Source organism: Callionymus lyra, chromosome 16 (genome assembly GCF_982586985.1).
Source record: "Callionymus lyra chromosome 16, fCalLyr1.hap1.1, whole genome shotgun sequence".
Taxonomy (NCBI): Eukaryota; Metazoa; Chordata; class Actinopteri; order Syngnathiformes; family Callionymidae; genus Callionymus; species Callionymus lyra.
In genome coordinates, this window is record NC_141833.1 from 12,010,869 (window position 1) to 12,036,723 (window position 25,855).

The 25,855-nt window shown below is 38.4% G+C and overlaps 1 protein-coding gene across 4 annotated transcripts in view; it reads right to left on the reverse strand.

The window, feature by feature from the left end:
* Positions 1-25,855, reverse strand: part of camsap2b (calmodulin regulated spectrin-associated protein family, member 2b) — a 29,991-nt gene that overhangs the window by 3,373 nt on the left and 763 nt on the right. Inside the window, exons 2-20 of one of the 4 annotated variants that reach the window (XM_087810547.1) lie at positions 21,308-21,567; positions 14,677-14,850; positions 14,380-14,463; positions 13,014-13,046; positions 10,491-10,632; positions 9,007-9,146; positions 7,348-7,438; positions 7,147-7,245; positions 6,472-6,541; positions 6,125-6,409; positions 4,925-5,600; positions 4,713-4,844; positions 3,436-3,652; positions 3,177-3,363; positions 2,530-3,109; positions 1,249-1,385; positions 970-1,181; positions 815-905; positions 38-103 (exon numbers count right to left, since the gene is read on the reverse strand). In XM_087810547.1, the coding sequence (XP_087666673.1) occupies positions 38-103; positions 815-905; positions 970-1,181; positions 1,249-1,385; positions 2,530-3,109; positions 3,177-3,363; positions 3,436-3,652; positions 4,713-4,844; positions 4,925-5,600; positions 6,125-6,409; positions 6,472-6,541; positions 7,147-7,245; positions 7,348-7,438; positions 9,007-9,146; positions 10,491-10,632; positions 13,014-13,046; positions 14,380-14,463; positions 14,677-14,850; positions 21,308-21,567 (3,676 nt within the window). The remainder of the gene's footprint in view (positions 1-37; positions 104-814; positions 906-969; positions 1,182-1,248; positions 1,386-2,529; positions 3,110-3,176; positions 3,364-3,435; positions 3,653-4,712; positions 4,845-4,924; positions 5,601-6,124; positions 6,410-6,471; positions 6,542-7,146; positions 7,246-7,347; positions 7,439-9,006; positions 9,147-10,490; positions 10,633-13,013; positions 13,047-14,379; positions 14,464-14,676; positions 14,851-21,307; positions 21,568-25,855) is intronic. The other 3 variants (XM_087810549.1, XM_087810550.1, XM_087810551.1) reach the window with 3 other exon arrangements.

Genomic DNA, 25,855 nt, shown 5'->3' on the forward strand with positions numbered 1-25,855 from the left:
AACTATCAAGAGGTTCTTGATTCTGAGGTTTACCAACCTTCCCTTTCTCTCTTTAGGGGAGTTTAGAAAGAACGGGACGTGTGAAGAGGCTACTTTAGTGCCTCTGAAGGAAGCATGCAGGACAGAGAACAAGGGGATAAAAGACGGTTATAGACAAGTTTACAGGGTTCCTGAAGCTTAAGGAAAGTTACAGTCAAGACTTTTTAATGTACAATTACAAATTCCATTTAAGAACGACTCAACAATCAACCAAAATTGAGAAAACAGCCAATTCTCATTGAATTTAGACCTCGCCCAAGTCAAACGTCTCTTTCTAAAGCTGCTACAAGTACTCTGTTGAAGTAGAAGCGCCACTATTTTGATTGAATGTCAATCTGTAAATCACTCAAAACATTTTTTTTTTCTATTTCTAATAAACCTGAATCATAAATGTACTTTTTTTTGTTCAAAGATTGGCGATTATTGACCTATTTAAATAAATGTATCTTAAAAACATCACTTTTAATCATTTAATTTGATTCTTTTTTTTACTAAATTCACAGTATTCTCATTAAATATAATTTAAAAGCGAGACAATGGTTAGTTTTAAAAGGTTGTTTCTGGCCCAATCCAGTCTCAGAAATGTTGTCATTTTTCTATGTCTTTGTTTTATAATTGTGTGCAATGCGTCACTGATTTGTAAATACAAACTTTATTAGTAAATTGTATAAACAAGTTTCAGTTAATTGATGTATTTGAGTAATTAATAGTTTGATCTAAACATACGAGCTTCATTCACAGTCAGTATGAATCCACTGCAGAAACTCTTCCTCACCTGTTTGACTTCCTGTTGTCGGGATGGTCGTTGTCGGCCAGCGTCAGTGAGGCCAGAGAGCTGGACACTGAGAATCCTCGAGGACGCACTCCTGCACACAAGGCTCTTAACCACCGACACCATGGGTTGTTGGTCGGTGTCGTCGTCTCACTCACCCGTCACTTTCGCCGGCACGCTGGTATCCATGATGTCCCGGTGGATGGACTTGGGCCTCGGCTTCTTTTTGAGACTTCCAGATCGAGGCTTGATGACCTCGTTCATGTCCTCCATCAGCTTGAGCTGCTTCCTCCTCAGATACTCGTTCTTGATGTAGTCTCTCCTGGCCTTCTCGTTCTCCTTCTTCTGCTGCTCCTCCTCAGCTTTCAACCTGCGGACACACGACTCGTGACGACTCTTCTGTTGCGACAGTATCTGACGGTGGTGAGTCAACCAACCGAGCTTCTTCTCTCTTCTGCTCCTGTTCCAGCTCCAGCTGTTGCTTCTTTTCCTGAGTGTCCTTCTCTCTCCTCAGCCTTTTCTCCAGCAGCGCTGCTTTCTTTGCCGCCATGTCATCTTCTCCTTTCACATCGTCCTGGTGTCGGGTGGGAAAATAGAAGCTTAGCAATTTAGGGCTTCTGATTGAAAATGCTGTATCTAGAAGGAGAACTAAACATTTAACATAGAACTGATTTCAGGGATTCTATCTTGTCAATCTCGGGACGATGACACGACATTTAAAGCAGGTCTATTCAAGTAGACCATTGGTGGACATTGGTCAGATTCCATACCTGCCTCTGCCTCTGTTTTATTTGTTTATCCATAGCAAAGTGTCTTTGTTAAAATAAAAACATAGAGATATTAAGTTTGACTCAAACAATCATGTTAGGCATGAACAAGTTAAGTTCCATTCATCTATCTGTTTGTCCGCTCTATAAAAAAAATCTAGCCTTAAAGCTTAAATAGCTTCATTTTATTTTTTCTTCCTGAATATTAGTTGAATTAAAATATTACAAACATGATCAACCAATTATTTAGGTTGGTTTTTAAAGCTTACAAGCTGATAAGTAAGGAAAACACATTTCTAAATTGACCAAAGCCAGCTAAACACGGTGAAAACATGCCCATTGAAATAAATAATTGTCCTCATATTTGTAACTAAAGGATGATAAACCACAATTTGTTCAGTTGCACGAGGTTGTCTTTGAAGGCAACACGGTTCTTATGCTTTATACAGAATCAATACAGAATCAGTCTTTGGGTGAAACAAAAAAGTTAAACTACTTTGCTTTTTAATTATTTTGCCACAAATTGCTGCTACAAGGAATTATTAAGATGTGTAGCAACAACATAGTAAAAATAAATTGAATAAACAGAAACATAAATTCAAATTTAGAACGTTTTGTATGCCATTTGCTACAAATATAATCGGAATGGTGGAAAATAAGAATATTGTGATTATACTAGTTATGGCAAGACCTCATGAAACAGCTGTGTAGTTTTTATTTGACCACTAGATGTCATTCTAAGTCTGAAAATGTAAGTCAGATTTCAATAATTTAGTAGATAAGAGCCTAAGATTTTAAGTAGAGAGTGCCCTCTAGTGGCCTTTTAAAATAAATACACTGATTCACGAGGCCTCATCAAACCATCACTAGATTCTACCACAAATATTTAGTTTGTTGCATCTTTCTAGTGAATATTCAAGACTATCTAACTGAAAAACCGCTTCAGCTCACCTTGAAGAAGAATCCACAGCACATCTTCTGCTCCTCAGCCCAGGCGTCTCCCCCACTCTCTCCCTCGGCCTGCGTCCCAGCAGGCTTCGGTCCAGACACAGGCGCCGCCACCACGTCCCTCCTGTCCTGAGGGTCTCCTCTCATCTCAGACATGGGCTGGATCAATACCTCTGCAGGCCTTGATTGTTGACCCTCTTGTCCTCCATCTTTCCTTTCTTTGGTTTCATCCTTTGCGGGAGATTTCGTCGTCAGCGCCTCCCCTCTGTCCTTGCTCTTGGTCTCGTCGCTGCCCAGGTAGGCGAAAGAGCTGCTTTGGGTTTGACTCATGGTGAAGCGCCTCAGTCTGGGTAAACTGTCCACCGAGGTCGGCGTGTTGAGCATCCGGCTGAAGGGCGTGACCTTGAGATCGGCCGGCCGCGGAGTCCGAGGCGTCCTGGCGTGAAAGGAGGCGGGCCGCCGCTTGATGCCCGACGAGGAGCGATTGGAAGTGCGGTTGGAGCCCGAAGACGACAGGATGGGCGACAAGGAGCCGACGGATCCTCGGCCGGCGACGCTGCTGCTGCGTAGCTCACGCAGCTGCCTGAACGGCAACACATGTATGTTAAAATCTGGGACGCCGCAAATGACCTTGAGACTTGAGATGCCACCTGTGTGGGGATGGCGCCGGCGGAGGGATGACCCACGCCTGTTGCTGCTGCTGGTCCCTCATGGCCATTATCCTCTCCTGCTGCTGACCCAGACGCTGCATCTCGTTCTGCAGGAACCCCAGCGACGTGTTCAGCCTCTCGATGGACCGCGTGTACTCCGCCAAGTCCATCTCACCCGGAGTCAAACCTGCGGCGACACCAGCCACGCCAACAAAGATCAGGATGAGACTCCAGACACCAAGGAGTTAGGATTACGCACCTCCTCCATCTTCACACGGCGTCTTCGGTGCCGCTCCGTCCGGTTTGCATCTCTCGGCTCGCTCCATGTTGCCGGGGCCGGACGGCTTGGAGAGGGAAGCCGGCTGTGGAGGAGTTTCACTCTGACTGGGAGGTGCGGTGATTCCTTTTCTTCTCACCACGTTGAGAAAAGCGGTTCTTCCCATCCTCTGGCGGTGGCGAGTGAAGGCTGCCTCTACCTGAAAGATGGAACGTCGATTCCCCGAAACTGTCAGCACTTCATTTATCTCATGCATAAGAACAACACATTTAATTACAGTTGTGAAAATGAATGTTGAAAATAATGGCTTGAAAGTAAAGCTTCTACTGGATAAGGATTTAAGGATTAAAGATAAAATTGTCTTCCTGATTATGAAGTTGAACTGAAGTTAATCAACCCTTTTAAACCTTGATCACAAGTTCTACTTTTTGACTCACATGAATACTCTCTTTTTTATATTTTATTTTCTCCAAAGTAACTTATAACATGTTTTAACCTGATGGAGAAATCGGGGTAATTGTCTTGCTCAGGGTTAAAGTCTCATCCGGAGCAGGGATTGAACCTGAAACTTCTTAGACCACAAGCTATCCACCGTCTGAGCTAAGTCGCCATATAATGTTTCTTAATATATAATATATAGCATTTACACCATGTAATATAAGCTATTGTCTTTGATATTCATGTTGACTTTAAGTTTTTTCTGTCACATATCCTTAGAGGAAATAATCAAAATAATAGTAAATGTTATTTATTTATTTATAATATATAATGATGAATGCGGCGTAAATAGAAGCGTTAACTTCTGCTCAGCTGTGTCTCTCTAAAATGTAAAAATACATTTGGAATATCACACAACTCTACAGCTAAGAAAACTACAATATTACTGTAAAGCCTATGATCAAAAGTATATAAAGAAAGCCCAAGTGTGTCTTAAGCATCTTGTTTTTAATGAATATTAAAGACAAAGATTAATATTTATTAAATATCTCTCACGGGTAACTTTTCACAAATCCATTGAACAGACAGTTACAAGTAAATCATTGAATATACAATATATAAGTGACTTCATCAGGTGGTTTATGTTGCAGCTCCAACTTCTATCTATGACTCACATATATATATATATATATATATATATATATATATATATATATATATATCACTGTCTTTGACGAACATAAAATAAAAAAATGATTTTGTCTCCATTGGTCAATAGGATGATGAATTAACGTATTTCATATCAGCTTGTAACTTCTTACCTTCTTCTTCTGAGCTTCAATTGCTCTACGCTTTTCTTCAAGTTTCATCCTCAGCTGGATCATCTCCGATGCGATCAAGTGTGAAGGGTCTCTGCGAGCGGGAGTTGTGATGGGCAGCGGGGGCGAAGAAATCTGAAAAAGAAAACCCAAAACATTTATATATTTGTCTGTGACGTTTCCCAAGATGGTATAGATGTAGGTTTGTTTAACACCTGAGGGTTGTTTCTGGTCTGAGTGTAAGGTGATCCAGAATCTGAGCTCTCCGGTGTCGTTCCTCCGCTGCTCCTCCCTTCCAACTTCCTGAACTTCTGCTCGGCGAAGCTGGTCATCCGCACCAGAGCGCCGCCCGGTGACGACACAGGACTGACGGTGTGGGATCTGGGGAGGACGGGAGCCGAGCTGGAGCACGAGCCGCCTCTCGCGATGCCGTCGCTGCTTCTGCTCTCCATTTTAAAAACAGGAAACACTTTGCTTTGGCCGCCGCTCCTCGCCGGGAGCGGGCACGACCGGGTCATGGCCTCGCAGTCGGCGTCCATGTCCGGATAGTCCCTCAGCGAGGAGTTGTCCTCATCTAAGCTCTGGATGTCCTCCGTCCTCACGTGGATGCCGGTGTCGACCTCGTCGCCGGACGCGGAGTTCGCGTCCTGGTCGTTGAACAGAGTTCTGGTCGGGTCGTCTCCTTGACCCGGGTCGGCGCCGGGCTCGGCCCCGTGGAGAAAGAAACCGTTGTCCGCGCTGCCCACGCTCAGGCTGGCGTGGGGCAGCTCCGTGTTATGGATGATCTTCAGGGCCTCCTCTATGCTCGGAGGGGTTGGCGGGCTCCGGTGGCCCATGCGGTTGCCATAGTGATAGCTGGGGGAGTGGTCAGGAAGAACTCCATTCGGGCACCTGTGCGTAACAAACACCTGGTTTAATTTACAGATGCAATGAATGAAGATAATGGACTGATCATACAGTCATCGCTCTTTAATTGAAGGTTTACATTCTGGAACCCTCAACCCCCATTTAACTTTCCACTTATTTATTTTAACAACATTTATTTGATCTTGAAAATGTGCCATCCCTCTAATAAACCCTCTCATTAATGGTGACCTATAAAGATCCCATAATGCTTTGCCGCCCAGCTGACCAATCATATCTGTTGATCCCTTATCAAAGGGCTACTAAATAGAGAATTCAGTAGAAAGGCATCACAGCAGTTTATTGTTGAAACCATAAGTAAGGATGCTGCGCAAATTAGTGACTCCCACTAAATTCTGTGTTTGAGTTTAGGATCATTTGCAGTATAAAATAAATAAATAAATCAACTGCTTTAACAATCTGAACCATGAGAAGGAACCCCGATATGGCGAGTGAGCACTCTACCCTCCCAGATGATATATATTATTATTAAAAAAAAATGTCATGTTTACCTGCTTTGATTCTTCATCGAGAAAGTGTTGTTCCGTCCCAGAGGCTTGTTGTTGGGGCCGAAGTCCTCCTCCTCCTCGGGTATGTGTCCACTCTGGCCGTTGACGTTGACCGGCGTGAGCGAGAGGTTGCGCTTCATGCCTCCTCGGGGTGCAGAGTGACCTTTGTGACCCAGTCCGTCGCTGCTGGCCGAGCGCGTCATCCCGCGGAAGGAGGGCGCCTCAAATGGCGGCACCGTCGCGTCTCCGTCCAGAGGAATCTCAAAGGAAATTCCCCGTGATGTGGCCCTGAGGAGGAGAAGAGAAGTTAATCTACTGCGCTGAGGAATAAATAATCACGATAAACAAACCTTTTCTCTTTAGGCCATGTTCCGACACAACCTTCCACAAAAGACATTGAGGTAGATTTCTTCATTATACCTGTGGGAGTCAAAAAGTACATTTAATTACTTCTAAATATGTGCAACAACCATAATTCCGAAAAGGAACTAGTGGCTTCTTACCAAATGTGTAAAATAAATGAAATAATCAGCAAGTAAATAAACATCAAGGTTATTAGCGTTACAAATACACACCACTAGAGGGCGTAAAGTAATAAAACAAATTCTATTTTAGGTTCACTTTTGAACATTTTTTCTGCTAACTTTTGTTGTTGTTTTTAAAAAAGCCTTTATTATTATTTAACATATTTAGGAGCAATTTGATTTAGACTATAATCTTATACTATTATATTAAAATATGTATGATAAGATACATGTTTTTTCAAGAAAAAAGAACACACCATGCACATATTGAAAATAAATAATCATTTAAAGGACATAAAACATTTTTTTTAAATATAATAAACAAAAGTAATGTTAGTATGGAATTATACCATAGGGATGATTATTTTATCATTTAATGAGTCTTAATTACTTTAAATTTACTGCATAAATCTACTCATATTTTAACATCAATGCTAATGACATTAGTTATGAATATATATATTTTTAACTACTAATTCCTCCTCAATATCAATTATTCACCTGCAGGAGGGACACGTTCTGGGCCATCAGGTCCATCTGCATAGTTGGGTTTGACCGGGCTGGACACGGGAGCCATGTTTGTTGTGCAGGATGTTCCGACTGCACGAGTGAAAATATGTGGAGTTAATTTAATATACAGACTTGACCTTTAATTTTAAAGGCACGATCACAAACAACTTGCAAGTATTTGTTTGTTGTTACCATTGGGGTCGAACGTTCTGGGCTGAACAAATGAGGGTTTCACTACTTCAAACCACCAGAACAGCTCGGCCATGAACACCAGGTAGTTACTCTGCAGAGACAGTTATGTGAACAAGAATCTTAGTGACATGAAAGCATGACGTTTCCTTTTATGTTGCTAGGTTACGGGGAGAAGAATGATCGTCATTCTGCGATCTGTTAAATTGATGACAAGCAAGCAAGAGCGACTGATCGTAGGAGACAGATTATTAGACAGACGTTGTAGTTTGTTTATAATAAGAGAAGCTGATCTTATGCTTTAACTTCCATATGGTTCTTTGTTTATTTTGCTCTTATCTTTACATCAGTTTACGTTATTAATGTGATTTATATATAAACATATGTTTTTCACTTTATGATGTTTATACAATGTACACGTGCAATTGAACAAATTGTTGTCATTGTTATTATTATTATTTTAACCCTTTTTTTCATACTTTTTTTAGTTTATTTATTGTTGTTTTTTTGTCCTTATGTGTGGGTTTTATTTACCTTAGATATACTTATCTGTTAATAATTTAAATTTAACTTAAATATCCAAGTATATGAGTGCCATCCGAATATTGTATATATAATGTAATGTTAAATTTTTATGCATAGAGTTAGGTATTCTTAGTCCCAAAAAAATGTGTATAATAGTCGTAATTAATTTTATATTGAATTTAAAAGGCGAAAGTATATCAAACTCTATGTGTCATTTTATTTACAAAAACTTGATTCAATTATTCCCTCCCAAAAAATTACTTAGACATTATTGAATGAAATTATTGAATAAAAACAATTTCAAAATGTAAACTAATAAATCGGATTATTCCAAAAATAATTAATAAACATTTCAAATGTTAAGTTTAACCTTTCAATATTCTGATGGCACTGATATACTTCCATAATAAAACAATAATAAAACTGCACAGGCATAAATGATACTAGAGAGAATAGGGAAAACAGAAATGATGAATATTCTGTGCTTCTTTGCAAGTGTGGAACTAACTGTGGCTGTGACTTGAATACAGATGAGTCAACCAAGCTACTGTTCAAGATGCAGCAAAGACCAACACTTAGTCAAACATTTCTTGCTTATAGTTTCACGCTAGGTTTAAAAAAGGAAAGAAACATTTGTTAGAAAACAACAAAGATGGAGGAGGGCGAGCAGAAGAGTCATCAGGAGACTGAATCTGCTGTGTGTGTGTGTGGGAGGGGCAGCTTCACACACACACTGTCACAGTCACTTCATCCAGCACCACAACATAAGCCATTGTAGCAAAAAAACCTTCTTTATGTTCCCGCTAATACACCCAGAGTCTAACACACTAATGAAAACTGAGGCTGCAGCACAAAAATCCATTACACACATTTTCCTTCTATGACTCACTTTTGCCCGTTAAAACGTCCACTGCTCTACTTATCCTCCCCATGTTTAGACTGCAGGGAGATCTGTTAAAAATAAAGTCTATTCTGGAAGAAATGATTGTGGAAATAAACTTTCCGACAGCTGCGTCACTATTATTCTAACAAATTAGCTTCATTTAATCTATACAAAATTGGGAGTTAAATGCTCATTTGCTATGGTAATAGAAAAAAGAAATGGGGTCCGGTCAAGGCAGAACCTCATCCTGGTACCTTGACGGATGCGTGTGCATAGATCAGATCCTCCAGACTGAAGTGGCAGCAGCGGTTGAGGTTGGTCGTGCAGAACTCCTGCACCAGCTGGAGGTTGTACAGACTGTCGGCCAATGACATGGTCTCCTTCAGGCAGATATCTGCTGGACCACGGGGAGGGGTCCCACATGCACACCAGGGACAGGAGATAGCGAAAAGGCCGGACCGGAAGACAAGAGAAGATAAGTCAATCTTAAAGAAAACCCCATTTTTTTCCACTCAATCCGTTGACTAACGCCGTAGAAATCCATGACATGAGTTTGAAAAATTCGACATGAATCATCAAATCCCCCCTCGGTTGTTTCGACAGCAGGCCCAGCGACCGTAGCAACAAGCGACTTAAGTCAAACCGCCGTAAAGGAACTTTTAATGGGGGCTGAGCTGGATCCAACATCTGGTTCCCATGTGTCTGAGCGATGAGAGAACTCCCCAGACGTGAGTGTTGTTTATCTTCGGGCCAGCAGCCGGTTCTAACGGTTCTCAAGCACATTGTCCTCCACGCTAACTTCAGCCCAACACAGACACGTTTTAGAGATGAGGTCAGTGAAGGAGGCTTTTGTTTCTGGAGATCCTGCTACAGCTTTTTTTAAAAACTTTCTATTAAACGTAAATGAAGAACAATCACAGAAATATTCCCCAAAATGTTTAAAAAACATGAATCTTCTTCTTGGAAACTCTTATTTTATCATCTGGTAATCTCCGTATTTAATGTACTTAAATTCTCTTTATCCTTGTTAGTACACTGGAAGTTTTACTTTTATAAGAACTTTCCAGATAACAATATTATTGCAAAACTATAAATAATTATATTGTACAGAACTAAATAATAAAATAGTACTTTTTAAATAGTTTGATTGATTATTATATAACAAAACAAAAATATGTATTTAAAGTAATTGTTTAGTGCCTTAATCGCATGATTGTTCATACCATTATTTTCATACTTTAAAATAAATATCTAAGATTTAAACTTAGCAGTTCAAAGTAAACATCTCAGGCTATAATCTATTAGATTAACTTATTTTTATTGTAAAAAAAATACAAGAAAATGTGGTTAAATTCAATGCAAATACCTAATGTGTATCTTTTTTAAAGAAAATGTAAAAATGCAGGAATTAAATGACAATTGAATATAAAAGAATAATAAAAAATATTAAGGCACTACATTCTACAAATGAATAGATGAAGAAATTATTATTAAAAATAATTAAAGTAAAACAAAAACGTTTGAAAAATTGTAAGTAAGTAAGTAAGTAATTTATATTTATAGAGCGCTTTTCCAGACCAGGGTCACAAAACACTTAAACAATCAAAACAAAAGTCAATATAGGTCTTAGGAAAATTGTGATTAACTATAGATTTTCTTTTTCAGTGTCTGCTAAAGAGAGGCAGAAAGAACGCAGAGATAACATCTGGTCCCAGAATAAAAAAGCGAGAGACTCCACCTTCCAGTCGAACAGCCCGCGGGCAGTAGAAGTGCAGCAGAGCGGCGAGGGCGCAACCATCTGTGTTGTCCTTCAGCAGGTTGTCCACCAGGGGGAGAGATGGCGCACTCCTCTGCTGAGCGAGATCCTTCCTGTAGCGAACCTGCAACCATGGAAACAGAGAAGAGGGTCACATCAATGTGTTATGAAGGTGATGAACTCTGGGGCTCATGCACTGACACGAAAACACGGATCATTCATGTGTCAAAATCAGGGATGACAAGCAAAAGAAGTTTATTTTTAAAAAAAATGTTTCACCTGTTCATGCACGCTACAAAAATGCTTAGATCTTCATTAAATTTAATTAATAAATGTTTTCATACAAGCTGGATTTATCTTCCATCGTATTAGCGTAGTTCATTTTAGTGTCACAATCTCAAACACCAGAAAGATATAAACTGGAGGTCACAGTGGATCAAGTCACTTTAAAAACAGATTTCTAGATGTAAATTCTCATTATAAATATAATATACAAATATAAGATTACATCAGGAGAGAGTCCTTGCATGCTTGATATTAGCACCACATGCAAATATGGGTGAATCAGGAGGTGAGGAAGTGTCAGGATGTGGCACAGGTTGGTGGGTTAGTGTGGGGGGTGAGGGAACAAACGCTGGATTGGATGGACTTACTGGTACTAATTTCCAGTACCATTTGTTTGAGGACTTGATGGTGATGTTTGGACAACAGGAAAAATGTAAATCAGACATTTAGATGTGATAACAACAGGAAATGATCTTCTAAATAACAAATAAGTTCTAGATTAAACCTCATAAAACACACAATTTTTAACAAACATATTGTTTTTGGTGAAAATAAATGGCAGACAAGGCAGTTCAACAGGCTAGTTTGACCATGTCATCATCTGAGGTCAGTATAGATTCAAAATATGTCTTAAATACAAAGATTAATCATTCATCTGTACTGTGTGCATGTGTACTTATGTTTATTGTTGTTGATATATTCATAATTTGTCACGTTCCCCTTCCTGGGGCTTTTATTTTGTAGAGTCCTTCCCTGGGTTTCCTGGGTTTTTGTTGCTCTCTTGACAGTCGGCTTGGCAAGATCCACGGCTGTCGTCTATCAGGACAATTAGCTTTGCTGCATAAAAAGTCTGACTTGAGTCGATGTCAGCTATTTTTTTTTAGTTTGTTTCCTCTTTCTCCTCTGGACCATCAGAAACGCTCTCAGTTGTTCTCCTACTGAACCAACTTTGCATCTAGGACGCTAACCTTAATGTTTTTTTTCCTGTCAGTGCTTTGTGTTTCCTTTGGTGAGTTCTGGATTTAATTTTTACCTTTTTGTGTTTTGTAGTGGATCTCGCGCCTTGCAGCCACACACTCGTTTCCTAGGACTTTTCAATTGGACTCGTAAAGTGTATTTGTGTGTTTTGTGTGATTATTAAACTGTTTTTTGTGCACCTCCTGCCTGGTAATCCTCTGCTTCGTCTTCTTGCTAACTAAACCGTTACATCATTAATTTGTTCATTATTGTGCTTATTTTATTCTATGAATTCTATTTTATTATTATTCCATTAAAATCATATTGTAAATGATATCAAATGTCAATGTAATGTATGTGTTTAATCTATATCTCTAGATATAGGTGTCTATCAATCTCACTTCACAATTGAATTTAAAAATCACGTTGCATCATAGTAAAGCATGTTTGTGTGATCACTGACATTAACTACTATACAGAAAAAAAAAAAAACACTATACAGGTCATCTAGCTCAGGGGTCTGCGACCCACGACCCCATAGCCACATGTGACTCCCTTCATCCTCTTTATGCACAACTATATTTAAATAGCATTATATGTTTAATGTAGTGTTTTGATTGGTCTAATTGGAGAAAAAAACGTTTTTTTTTAAAAAAACATAATGGATTTTATAGGTGTATTAACTATGTTAGCTTCGGTTTATCTGTGAAATGGATTTTGAGTTTTAACTGGAACTAAACGGCTCTTTACATGATGAAGGTCGCTGACCCCTGGTTTACCTAATCTTATTAAAACCTGCCATGTAACACCAGTGGCTTGTTCCTCCACTCAGTCTGTCATCCAGAGCTTCATCTATTTTCAACACTTCTGCCTTTTCATGGAAACACCTTTTTGTCCAGCTTATTAGATCATGTGCTTAGCTACACAATCCTGCTCACAGTGGGGGGGAAAAAATCTTAACTTCTGACCACAAACTCAGTAATAGTAAGACAAATAAAAAAAAAAGATTTGATTGTGAGCACCTGATCTAAACGCAGACATTCCCACAGTATCAACACAAAGATGTCGAGCGGTCATAAGACCACAGCCAAGCGTTACACATGCTCTAAGAATAGCTAAGAAGTGTCTTGTGCTCATCCTGTAATGAGTGTGTGTGTGTGAAGCCCTCCTCCTCCTCAGTGAATAGACTTCTGTTAGAACGGTTAATGCAGAGGCCAAGCTGTGTGACGCAGCGTGGAAGAGGAAAAGCAGCTGACGACTTACAGTGAGACCCTCCGGCCAAGCTGAGACCCTCGCCTTGTGTCAAACGCATAGATGTGTAGATACATGTCAAACAAAAATATACAAACTTCATTATTTAATGAACCATATTTAGGGTCAACCCTATGGGGTTGTGACCTGATGATGCAATGGTGGGGTGTGTGTGTGTCTGTCTGTCTGTCTGTGAACTCACTCTTTTGTCACTCAGGTTACATAACTTCACTGACAGCACTCACTCCAGCCATTTTTCCACCACTTAGTGACCGCCTCACGCTTTTGTACACACAACTGAATGAAGCTTTTTAAGCTTAATTTATTTTTTAAAACTTGTATAAAGAATAATTTCATTATGCTGATGCTTTTGTATCGAACAAAAACTCGCAAAGCAACTATTTGTTCCGCTTTGTTCTCCACGATCATCCCTGTCTGATGCCCGTCTGTCGCTCTCTTTCGTTCACATTTGTGCTCCAGCAGCCGACTTCAGCCTCGTGCCAGAGTTTTTCTTTTTTTTTTTTTTGCAGCTGGTCTGTGACTGAGCTCATCTGTTCCTCTGAATCGTGGAGGCGTCCGTGTGACACTGCTTGTGTACATGAGTCTGCGAGCCGTTGGTGAGGAATCAAACGTAAACACAAAACTCTAGTAGAGCTGGAAGATGAATAGTCCATAGTAACAATATATAATAACAAAAAGTTACTGTCCTTGTTTGTATAGTTTTAGAAACATTAAATGTTGTTTGTGTTCTGAAAAACTATCTGGATCCATGAATAATTTGAGGAGTTGTCTCTTACAAATAATTCAAAATAAGCAGTGCAAGCTCCAGTATTTGCTCTACATACTGTGTTTTGTGTTTTGCAAGCGAGTTCTGGGACGTTTTGCCAGCTGTACTCATGACAAGATTTCAAATGCTAAAAAAGGCCATCAGATTTTAACTGCATGTAGAGCAATACCGTTGGGAAAAAATGGAAATATCAATGGAAACGATTTATTCACGCTTACTTTGAAATTTAAATATAAGCCGAGCCATTAATAGTATCGTGCAAATTTTCTTAACACAAAAGATCAACAGCCTCTGAAAAACTCTGCTGCTTGTGGGAAAACTGTTTGCTAAACCGGTAAAAAACAGGACTATGCACATCAATCCAACTTTGAAATTTAGAAATCCTATAACTAATAGCTTCCCAGTTCAACTTCAGAGTCAGTAGATAAAAATAATTCCCAATTATTATCAGTAAACTCTTAAAATAGGCACTAGTGTAACAACTGCTTCATGGCTTTGATGGCAGCTTTATCAATTTAGCTTTTTGAAGTTTTGCAATGAATTAAAACCCTTTGAAAGCTCTTTGAGTCTGAGATTTTTAAGATTGTTTACCTTATTTGCGGCGGAGGATTCCTGGAGGGAAGCTTCTCTCAGCTTCTGCTCTTCTACCAAAATGTCTCGCAGGTGATCATTGACCTGAGGACACAAAATAATCCAACCTTTTAACGTTTATTAAAAGTACTTAAAGAGTTTTTACTTACAGCAATAAATTGTCTAAATAATCTCACTTTAATAGCCTCCTTTAACTATTCACTTGACAGGACATTAAAGCAAAGTGCTGCTTTAATTCACGAAGAAGTCAATTTCAACCGGATTAGGAGTCGATCTGGCGTTCGGTGAAAGTGTTACCTTATTGATCCACGTAGTGATGGCGTCCTCCGTGTCGTACGGAAGCTCCTGCAAGTCGCCGTCTTTCGGCGCCGGGGAGGAAAAGCGATTGATGCAGGTCATAACTCTCTCCACGCTCACCATCTCCACCGTGTAGGCCATCATGAGGGTATCGATCAGAGCCAGGTGGGACGTCTGCAGGGGGGGGGAAACAAACCATACGCTTGTGTTTACTGACCTCATGTTCTATTTTCGTTGGGCATAAACATCTTTCAAAGCGTGACATTCTCGTGGCCTTTTCTAATCACACGCCGACATGGCCAGACCTTCCCCTTTTCCCCTTCCTGTCACACCTCCTCAAAAACCTTTGGGCTCTTTGTGTAGGTGCTGACGTGTGCTTTACCTCGGCATCCATTCAGGCCCAAACTACCAGAACAAACATCTACAGTCTCCGCGACCCAGGTGCCTAAAGCTAATAGACACAAGCACGACACTCAGCGGGTGAGTCAGAACTTCCCTCCATGTGCAAGTGTTTCCTTCAACAGATAAATCCGCTACAACTCCAGGTGCTCATTGTTGTCAGCTCGGTGTTTTCCTGCTCACTCAGTAGAACGACACAAATCAATTTAACTACGTACTAAACTAATGCTTTAAAGACAGGTAATATAAATGATCGTTTTCCAAGTGTAGTTTCACAAAGCTATGAACTGGTTTGACCTAAAGACACAATTCAGATTAGTTTAGACTTTAATAAACTTCTTAACAGAATGGTAGCATCAGACAGGGATATTTTAAAAAGCTTATCTTAAGAATGGAGTCCATTACAGATGTTTATCATTTAAGTCCAATGGACCTGTTTAGCCATTGAACTGTTTCAGAATAATTTTTCCATACAACTTCCAAATCTGTCATAATTTCAGCCAAGAAATTGTGTTTTTAGACTCATATTTTTTAACTTGTATGGTGAATACTTAACACATTTGAACAAAAGTTGCATTAAGGCTGGCGCAATTATAGCAAAACGTGTAACATTTAAAAGTTCAAGTAAACACTGTACATATTGTACGATGAGAAACATGAATTATTTGAATAGTGTGGTTAAATGAACAACCACATCACTACAACGTAACATTTCACATGTCAAGTGTATCAAAATCCTGTAAGCATACGTAGTTTGATGCTAACTAACAAGACTCTTGAGTAACTAGGAAAATACATAATCCATTTTAAATTCAACAGATTTTATATATATAGTATAATTGAACTACAATAGCTCTTCTCTTTTTATATATATAGTTATAGTTAATTAGTTATAGTTGATGCTAGCAACAGCTTTGCTGCTAACCCTGCTAAAGCGCTAAGAAAGCATCACACATTGAAGTAACCTGCTATTTACTTACAAACATACTTGTAAACATATTTATTAAAAGTAAAAATTTTGATTATTAAAATTGAACATTACCTTTCCCCATTTTTACTTATATATATAGTTAATTATGAAATTGAATATAAGTACAGTTATGCTACGAACTTAGCTGAAATGCTATCGTATCTTACTGTTAACCTAGACATTCTTTTCTTGACAGGGACTAGTCACAAATAAGACATTAACAAATAGTAATATTTAAAGAAATGGGATTAAATTACAATAAATTTCTCTCAATTTATGTTTTAAGCCAATTAATTAAATGTTTGATGCTAGCAACAGCTTAGCTGCTAACTCTGCAAAAGCGCTAACATAGCTACAAACATTGAAGTAACCTTCTCTTTACTAACAAGACATACTTGTTAACATACTTAATTAAAGTAACATTTTTGATCAATAAAATTGAACATAACCTTTCCTCATTTTATATTTATAGTTAATTATAAAATTGAAAAAAGTACAGTTATGCTACTAACTTAGCTAAAATGCTATCGTAACTTACTGTTAACCTAGACATACTTTTCTTGACAGGGACTAGTCACAATTGAGACATTAACTAATGGTAATATTTAAATAAATGGGATTAAATTACAGTACATTTGTCTAATTTTTATGTTTTTAGCCAGTTAACTTGATGTTTGATGCTAGCAACAGCTTTGCTGCTAACCCTGCTAAAGCACTAACATAGCTACAAACATTACAAAGTATCCTGCTGTTTAGCTACAAGACATACTTGTAAACATATTTATTGAAAGTAACATTTTTGATCAATAAAATTGAACATTACCTTTCCTGATCTTATATTTTAAGCCGGTTCATATGTTCAATGCTACAGTTAGCTGCTAACTCTGCTAACACAGCTGCTCACAACACCATGTGACCTACTGTAATCTTACTGAGCATCATAGTAACAATTCAAACCACTTGATAAATTCTGATGAGCAAATATCTCCATTGAAAAATCACATCAATGGACACATACAATGTAGATTGATTTACGGTGAGTTAAGCTCCTGCTTATAGACCAACAGACCGTCTGTTGACAATACATCTGAGATCTTCTAAAGCCTTGTGTCGGCCGTGATCCCGTCCTTCAGTCAGACGGTCACGCCTTATAAGGCCAAACACGACAAAGAAGTGAAGTCTGTCCGTGAGCAGGATGAAGAGAACGTAGGTAGGTGTGTGTTTGTGTACTTTTGATCAAAGCACTCGACGCAGAATCTTCTTACACCTGTGCAAACAAATAATCAAAGTAGGTTGTCAATCAAACGTTTTGTATTTGTCTCTCGGTCCAAGACTCTGTTCTTTTATTGTCGGTGTTACGACTACATGTCCAGTGTGTACTTCATGTGCTCATAAAAAGATACTACATTTCCCGCACACACACTAGGTCTCAAAGAGTGGTCTGGAGCCTATGATGTGGCAATGACACTAGGTGACTTTTTTTAAACTGAAAAAAACAAGAGGTAGAAACGTTGTGAGCAACCAGAAAATAAAAAGAGAAAATTAATAATAAATACAGCGAACATAAATATTAAATACCAGACTAAAGTTGTGTAAAGTTGTTGTAAAATAACTTTAATTCACTAAAATAGAGCAAAGCAAAACTAAATAAAAATAAGGATAATCATAAAATGATGGTTATTATCAGATGGTTTAAACAGGATACATTGAATACATGTAGTTTTACTTGTTACGTAATTAGTATTGTTTTTTTAATTGGAATCAGAACTACAATCAGAAATATTTATTGCCAGCGTTGTGGCGACAGTACAGAATATAAAAAGGAAATAATATGAATGGAATAAAGATTAATTAAATATACTACAATAAATTATAGGGCAATAGGATACATTACCATAAAATAGCATTTTAATAAATAATTAATAATTAATACAAATAAAATTACATTTCATTGTGTCAGAACTATAACACCAAAATCATTTTAAATAAAATGCTATTTCAGTGCAACATAATTTAAAAATGATGTTATAAAAAAGAGAAGCAAAATATTTAATAGATTTTTTAAGTATAACTTTGAATAAAACAACAGGAAAAGCCTTATCACATAAAAAAGAGGTAAATAATTGTGATACTATAGTGTAATAACTTTTGAAAGCCGGAATGAAAAGACAATAATTCACATAACGGTGTTGAAAAGAGGAACTAGAGAGACAGAGAAGGTGAGGATAGAAGGAACGAGCTGCTCCAGTGAGTGTGAAAGAGGTCCGTCAAATCTCCAGCAGCTCTGGGAGGGTCTCAGCTGTGCAGTGGACATGAATCCAGGCTCCACCCTCCAGTATGCAGCAGTAGTTTTCCCTCCTTTTTTTTCCACCCTTTCTCACTTTCGAATCCTACTCACGGAATCTCTCATTTATCAGGCTGTAGACGTTCACCACGTCCTCTCATCTGTTGCTCTACTTTCCTCGTTCCAACTGGAACACAGCCAATGGGAAGCGCAACCCACCCTTTTTTCTCTTCCCTCAGCATGCGTTCGTCCTCTCCAGGAGCTCCACGCTCCTCCCACTATCCCCAGTTATTTCATGGTTTGGAAAAGCACGAGGTCATCATTTTTTTCCTCCTGCAGTCCTTCCAAAAATTGACGACTGCGGCCTGAAATTATCATGCTGAATCCACAAATACTCACTGAGACGGTTACCGTGGGAACACCTTCGAGAGCAAACCTTTATAAGGCAAATATTTATTTTGTCAATTATTGGGAAAGACAAGTAAGCCGAGTTTTTAATTTCAATACGCCAATATTAAGTGCTTTTACTCCGAGCCTCTCACCAAGACAATCTTTAATACCGATTACTTTGTGTCGGCCCAAGTTTTTTAGTTTTTTTTGGGACGTTTTTATAGACAGAAAAGAACAATATTTATCAGTAAAACATTGTTATTGTTACTAAAATAGTTTAAACAAATGAAAGTCAGTAATAGAGTTGTTGGGAATAGGCTTTTTGTTATTTAAATACACATTTCTGTTTGTATTTATTTCCCCTTAGCCAAGTACATGACTTTATTTTACATTCATATAAACATATATGGATATATATATTTTTCCTGTGTATATAGTTCATATTGCTTTTGTCGTAGGAAGAAAAACCATCACTGATTCAAGATTCATTTCCAAGGGCAAGTGTTAAAGAATGACATCAGCATTTTTTTTGTTCAATCTGGATAAGAAATGAATGCAACAAGTATATGACGAAATGTTGGAAACGTGGACCGGTAAATACTTTCTAAAAAAAACGACGTCAAGACGACACCGGATACTGTTATTGAGCTGCCAAAGGAACACGTTTAAACAATCTTTTAGCGTCCCTGATCAAAAAGATACGACGAAGGAGACACAGATGCAAGTGTTTAAGATAAGATAAGAGACGACAGAGATTATTAAGATAAATTGACAAAACCACAAAAAGATGAAAAAACTATATCAAAATTGTACTCCCAAATCCTGTTAGGGGGTAGATTTAAGGTGAAAAAAATGTGGTGGGACATTTTCAACTCATTTCAGTCACAACCTGTTACCACATGCAGCTGGTAAAAAGATCTAGCTCTTAGTATGTTATTTGGATTTAAAGACTTGCAACAAATGACTCCCACGGTCAAGACCCTGAATGACATTGGACGTGTCTCATGACGTGAAGGACGAAAGGAAGATGATGAAACAGTTATGGAGGATGAACAGCTTCACACAGTTGAAGCTTAAATCACCTGCAGCACAGAAGAAAGACTTTTGCAAAAAAGAAAAAAAAAAAGGGCGAGGGAATGACGGGATTATTCAAATGTGGGCAGATGTGGCGGCGACGACCAAGAAGGGCACAGAAGGGGAGAGTCGGAGGGAGAGAGCGAGAGAGAGAGAGGGAGGGAGGAGGCGCAGCACTGCAATGCAGACGCCTCGTAGCACAAGATCTTCAACCACCTGCGAGCTCACGTTGACATTGACGTCGCCGAGGACGGCTAACGTCGTACTAAACAAAAGCTCTTCTCATGATCTGATAATAGAGTAAAAAAAACAGTATTATATAACACTTCAATCATGCATTATTTGTCATTTTTAATTTTTAATTTTTTAGATCATCCTCCTCTATCCACCTCACCATCTACTCCTATTCCCTGTATTTCATGTTTTGCAGTTTTATCTTTTAAAATATACTTTTTTTTAACTTTTTGAACATCTACTTATTTTTTAATTCAGCCTTACTGTGCTTTTGTTTTTTCACTGTGACTTTTTAATCTCTTTGTGCTGTGAAAGGCTCCTTGAAAAATAAAATGTATTATTATTTATATTATATTACACATCCTATACTTACTCCTCTAATATAGTCAATCAAAATGATCCCTTAATTCAAGTTGAATATTGTGACAAACATAAATGTAACCACGAATGATTAAGAATAATATCAAGAATCACTTCAACAAGTTCCTCTCCTCCCTTCACTAATTTCCATTAACACTCTCATACTCATGGCTACAGTTGAAGCCAGGGCTTATCAGCCAATGAGATTGTTGAATATAGCAGAGGTCTCTGTTACACATTAAACTGATTGTATATAGTTTTATCTAATTCAAGTTCAACTCTGAATCTGTTTTATTTTCCAGCGTATACACTGGAAATATCGACCATTTTTATTACTTCAGTTCCTGCTTTTATTAAGCACCTATCATTGCTTTTTGTGTTGGTGTTTTTCATTTATTTGTAATTATTATATGATAACTGTTGCACATGTTTTTATAAATATATAAATAAAACAGAGCATAGGAATCCAGTTATGTTCATTACATAGTATTGATCCCTTTTTTATTGTATTTTTATTTATGTATTTATCTCTCGCCTTCATTACTACACTAAAGTTATTCAAGCTACTCGACAACATTTGACGAATGACCCGAATACGACTGAGTTAGATTGAATTATCCGTTCTTCAAACGAGTGTCTGAAAAAGTGCCAAACACTCAAGAGTCTGAACTTCCACAAGTTTGTCCGAAATAAGCCCAAACACTGAGTCATGAGTTGCTTTTGGAAAACCAGTCATTAGTGTTTGTTTCTCTCAAAGTGACAAAGAAAATGAGGGGAAAGCAGCCAGACACACTGACACCGACACATAAGAAGACAAATGTGATTTTGACGTTTAGAACGTCCACTGTTCAAGGCACTTCAACAAGTTAAACTATGGCAGCAGATCATTGTACCTCCACACGTGTGACCTCCGAACTCACCATTTGTATGGGCGTGCTGCTCAGGTCTCTCTCCGTCACCAGTCTGTCCTGGTCCGTGACGTAAAGACCCTTCTGGGCCAGGGCCTGGATGACGGCGTTGTGTCCCAGCAGAGGTTTGACGGCATCGCTGCGAAGGATCAGGCTTCCCGCCCGACAGTAGAGCTCTGCCGACTGGAGCAGCAGAGCCACCGGAGGCTTCAGGTGCTCCTGCTTGTACTGGTCCCGGTAGAAGGGGTCCGCCAGGTCCTCCGGTACTTCATCTGATTTGTGTCAAGAAGAAAAAAGATATTGTTACTGATGAGGAAACGATAATCCAGTATGGGCTAATAATTAATGTAACGAATTCTACCTTTTTTCAAGCCTTCAAAAAACAACATTTTACACATTTGGGCAACAATTTTTTGCGCTCATGTGGTCCGTCTGATATCATACTTAAGTATTCCGACATTTCTTCTCCATTTTCGGAGATATTGATTTTTGGCCATTTTTTAAAGTTTGAGTGATTAAAATAGGTCGGTTTCTACCTTTTTTCTAGCCTTCGAAAAACAACATTTTACAAATTTGGGCAAAAACGATTTTCGCTCACATGGTCCGTCTGATATTATACTTAAGTATTCCGACATTTTTTTCCATTTTCAGAGATGTCGATTTTTGGCCTTTTTTAAAGTTTGAGTGATTAAAATAGGTTGAATTCTACATTTTTTCGAGCCATCAAAAAACAACATTTTAAACATTTGGGCAACAATTTTTTGTGCTCACTTGGTCCGTCTGATATCATCTGAAAATGGAAGAAAAAGTGCAGAAATCAACAAGTTATCCATTTGAATTGTTCTTTTTTCTTAACACAATACAAATTACAGGAACTATTATAAAAGAAAATACAGTATATACAAAAGAAAGTCCCCTTTAAAATAGTTTTTACTAAGTTTTACTATTCCTTCTTTGCATTTTTATTGTCTTCCACTGTTTTTCTTTAACATTTAATTGTTTCAACTACAATAATGTGTATTGAAATATGTTGGGAAATAAAGAAGATTAAACCTTTAATGAGTAGTTGTGACACTTGTCGTCTCCCATTGAATCGCTGGCTTATAATAACAAAAAGATCAAATCATTGTTCATGTTACGGTTGAAGAGGTCACATGGTCTACACTTCTCTCACCAGATGATCCGACCAGAAAACCAAAAATCATGAGTCTGCTGGAGAGGACCGTTGTCTTGTGAGCACAAAAACTTGAGTGTGTGTGTTTGATAAAGAGTCGAGATTACACACTTTTTTGTGGTAGATATCACAAGGTGAATCCCTGCATTTTGAACAACAGGTTTTGACCATAAAATAAAGTTAAATTCGAGTTTTTTTGTGCATATCTTTTAAATAAAACTAACAACATCAATGGCTTCACTTATATTAGCCTCCATTCGTAGATATAGTCAAAGTAAAGTTCTGTCTTTTTTAGTAACACAACTTCAAAAATCCGGCCCTGTGAGTTACTGGAATGTGTGTTTACTACCAAACCAATGGGATGAAGACAAATATGTTCCAGCATGAGAGTGTTTTCCTGGTGCAGAAGGGTCATTTCCTCTGCATCAAACTAAAGGGGAAACCAAACTTTTGGAATCCATCTTAGAAAAAAAGGTGCAGTTTCTCCCTCTTTCTCTCTCTTTCTGCTTCTGTCGTCCCTTTAAACTCAACGGGTGTAAGTTTAAAAATAAAGTCACATGGCGCTTGTGATCAGACCTCAGCAAGTTTCCAGTGGTTGTGGTCGGTTCCCTTCGAGCGAGCCTGTGGGATCATGAGAAGGAGATAAAGTCTTCAAAAAGGGGGACGCTCGAGAAGACGTCAACAATCTTGTTGACTGGATCTAAACTCTAATGCTATTTCATCGCGGCTAAATAGGTTAGCATGATGGAGTTATCTTCACAGATGAAACCTAAGAATTCTTCAAGTTGATTTGAGTCTCATGACACTTTTTATGTAGTTGTTTGTCTTTTTTTTTTGCTTTAGAAGTTTTAACTAAAGCGACAATAACACGATTAAATAATAATAATAATCATTTTCTGGAACTCCTGTGTTTTTATTGAGTATTGTTTTGATTGTTTAAGCGCTTTGTGACCCTGGTCTGGAAAAAGCGCTCTGTAAATATAAATTACTTTCTTACTAACATTTGAAAACACTTGGACAGCGAAGGGTATGAAAATATGTCAGCTCGAGGGAAAACCCATCTCTTTTGTGTCGACCATCAAAGAGGAAATTGACAGGAAGTAGCTGCCTCAGGAAGTGCAGGCGAATAAGACTGGTCTCCAAGAGACCCTCAACTCGGCACATTTACTCCACTTTTTCAGCAACCATTTGGTCCTATATTGCTTTCCAATGTTGGTTTGCTTCTCTTACGCTCCTCCTGTGTTTTCCCTCTGAGTAAATACTCTCCCACGTGTAGATCCTGTACCTTCGCTTGTGTCTTCTGTGTCATATTTGGATTTGCGTTGGAGCTCATCGTTGACAGACAGTGGAGTGAGTTTGTAGAGACAAGGTTGGGTCTGTTTCTCTTTACTTTAGTGTCTATCGCTGCTTTCACTGGTAATCCTTACGACTCAAATCAAACTATATTTAATCTTTTCGGTCTGTAGTACTGCTGTGGAAACCATGACAACAAAGGTAGAGAGCTCAAATGACTTAGTATTTCTTCCTTTAGTTACTCTTATAAGCTCTTAGGATTTGATCCAAACATCCAGTTGTCATAATACTACATATGATTATCGTTTAAAAGGCTGATTTGATTAAAACATTAATATAAATGTAGGAATGTAATATTTGTGGGGAAAAATAAACACCACCATTTCAATGGCTTCAACTCACACCTGAATCCATTTGTTTAGGTTCTCAGTCTCATAATGGGTTTTCTTGGTCCCTGTCCCAAAAATATAGCGTGGAACACCATCTTGGAAAATAGTGATCCATGTGTGTTGCATTCAAAATACACAACTTTATTTATATAACCGGTGACATAGCGTCTCTTCCGAGTCTCAGAGCATCGATTTTTATGAAAGATAAGAGGAAAAATAAGTCATCGTGTCCATACATTCTACTGTTTAAAGTCAAGATAACTATTGAGACATTCCAGGGGAAAGTTTTTTGTTGGCCAGCATATCCGTTTAAGTTTAGAGGAAAACATGACCGCGGTTGTTTGTTTGTGTTCTCGGTTTATTACAGGCTAAATAATTGTTTAAACTAATTGTACACGTCGTAGAAAAGATCCTGATGTTTCAGAGTAAATGTAAAAAAAAACATGATTCTATTTATATAGCTAAGAATGTCTTGTCTCATTGAGTCTCAAAAACACAATCTCCTCACAAAGAGTTCAGTCTGAACAGAGAGTTTTTGCCACCAGCAGAGATAAATAGGTTTTTAACAAGAGACAGAGAAGACAGTTTCTTTTTCCACGATAGTATAAAACTTGCCGTCTAAGGGATTTTTAGCATTATGCTCCCAGTATCGTTCTAGGTCATAAAAAAGGGAATTCACCATTTTATCAGCAGTTTATCAATTATATAAAAAAAGTTTGTTGTCTAATTCCATCCTCTGCTCTTCTGCCTCCAGAACAAACCCGGCCATAGAGGGCTGACTGAGTATGAAGTCCATCCTTTATATTCCTGACCTTATATTGTGTTGCGATGGAACACAGCGCTGGAAGTTGGGTCGGGATGGCTTTATTAGACGCTGGGAACATCTGAGCATGAGGGCCAGGCTACAATTACTCCAGACCACACCGGGAATGACGGCCAGAGCTGACAGGCAGTCATGGGTACGGAAAAACTACTGACGCAGAGAATTCGCTGTTGTTGTTACTCTTTCTACCAGCGAATGTTGCCGTTTGAACGTTAGAAAAACCAGATAACTGTGTCCAGCTGTACCAAACTTTAGTCTAGCTATAAACTTTTAGACTTTTATTTTAATACTTTAAGCAAGCTTGGATGGAAGAACCAACACTTATTTTTTTATCTGGTCAGTATACGTTGAACAGCAATGGTTACATACATATGGTACGTATATATTTCTGGGCTCACAATTCGCATTAAACCAAAACAGGTTCTCTACAGGTATAAGTACTAGCCATAACAACTGAAGAACTCATCTTGCAGCTTGTCCTGAAAACATTAAAAGACCAGACTTGAAGTAAAAGTGATGTAGTACAAGCAGGCCTGGGCGATCATACAAGCAGGGTTGGGCGATTAAACGAAACATAAAAAAATAGCTTTCCCCTGATACATATGGGGATGACTCAGCGGTGTTTGTTTACAACTGCAGATGACTTCCAAGAGCTTTTGTCAAGCTTAACTTTGACTGTGAGATAATCTAGAAACACACAAATCCAAAGAGCCTGGATCGCGTACTTGAGCAAAAGTTATTGAAGTATTTAATCTCCTTAACTGACTTGACTCTTAAGGATATTCTGACTATACATGGCAGTTTTCTTACTTATTATTACTTATCTGAAACCAAAATATGGCCAATATTATCAAACTTTCTTTGGATTTTGAATGTTAAAT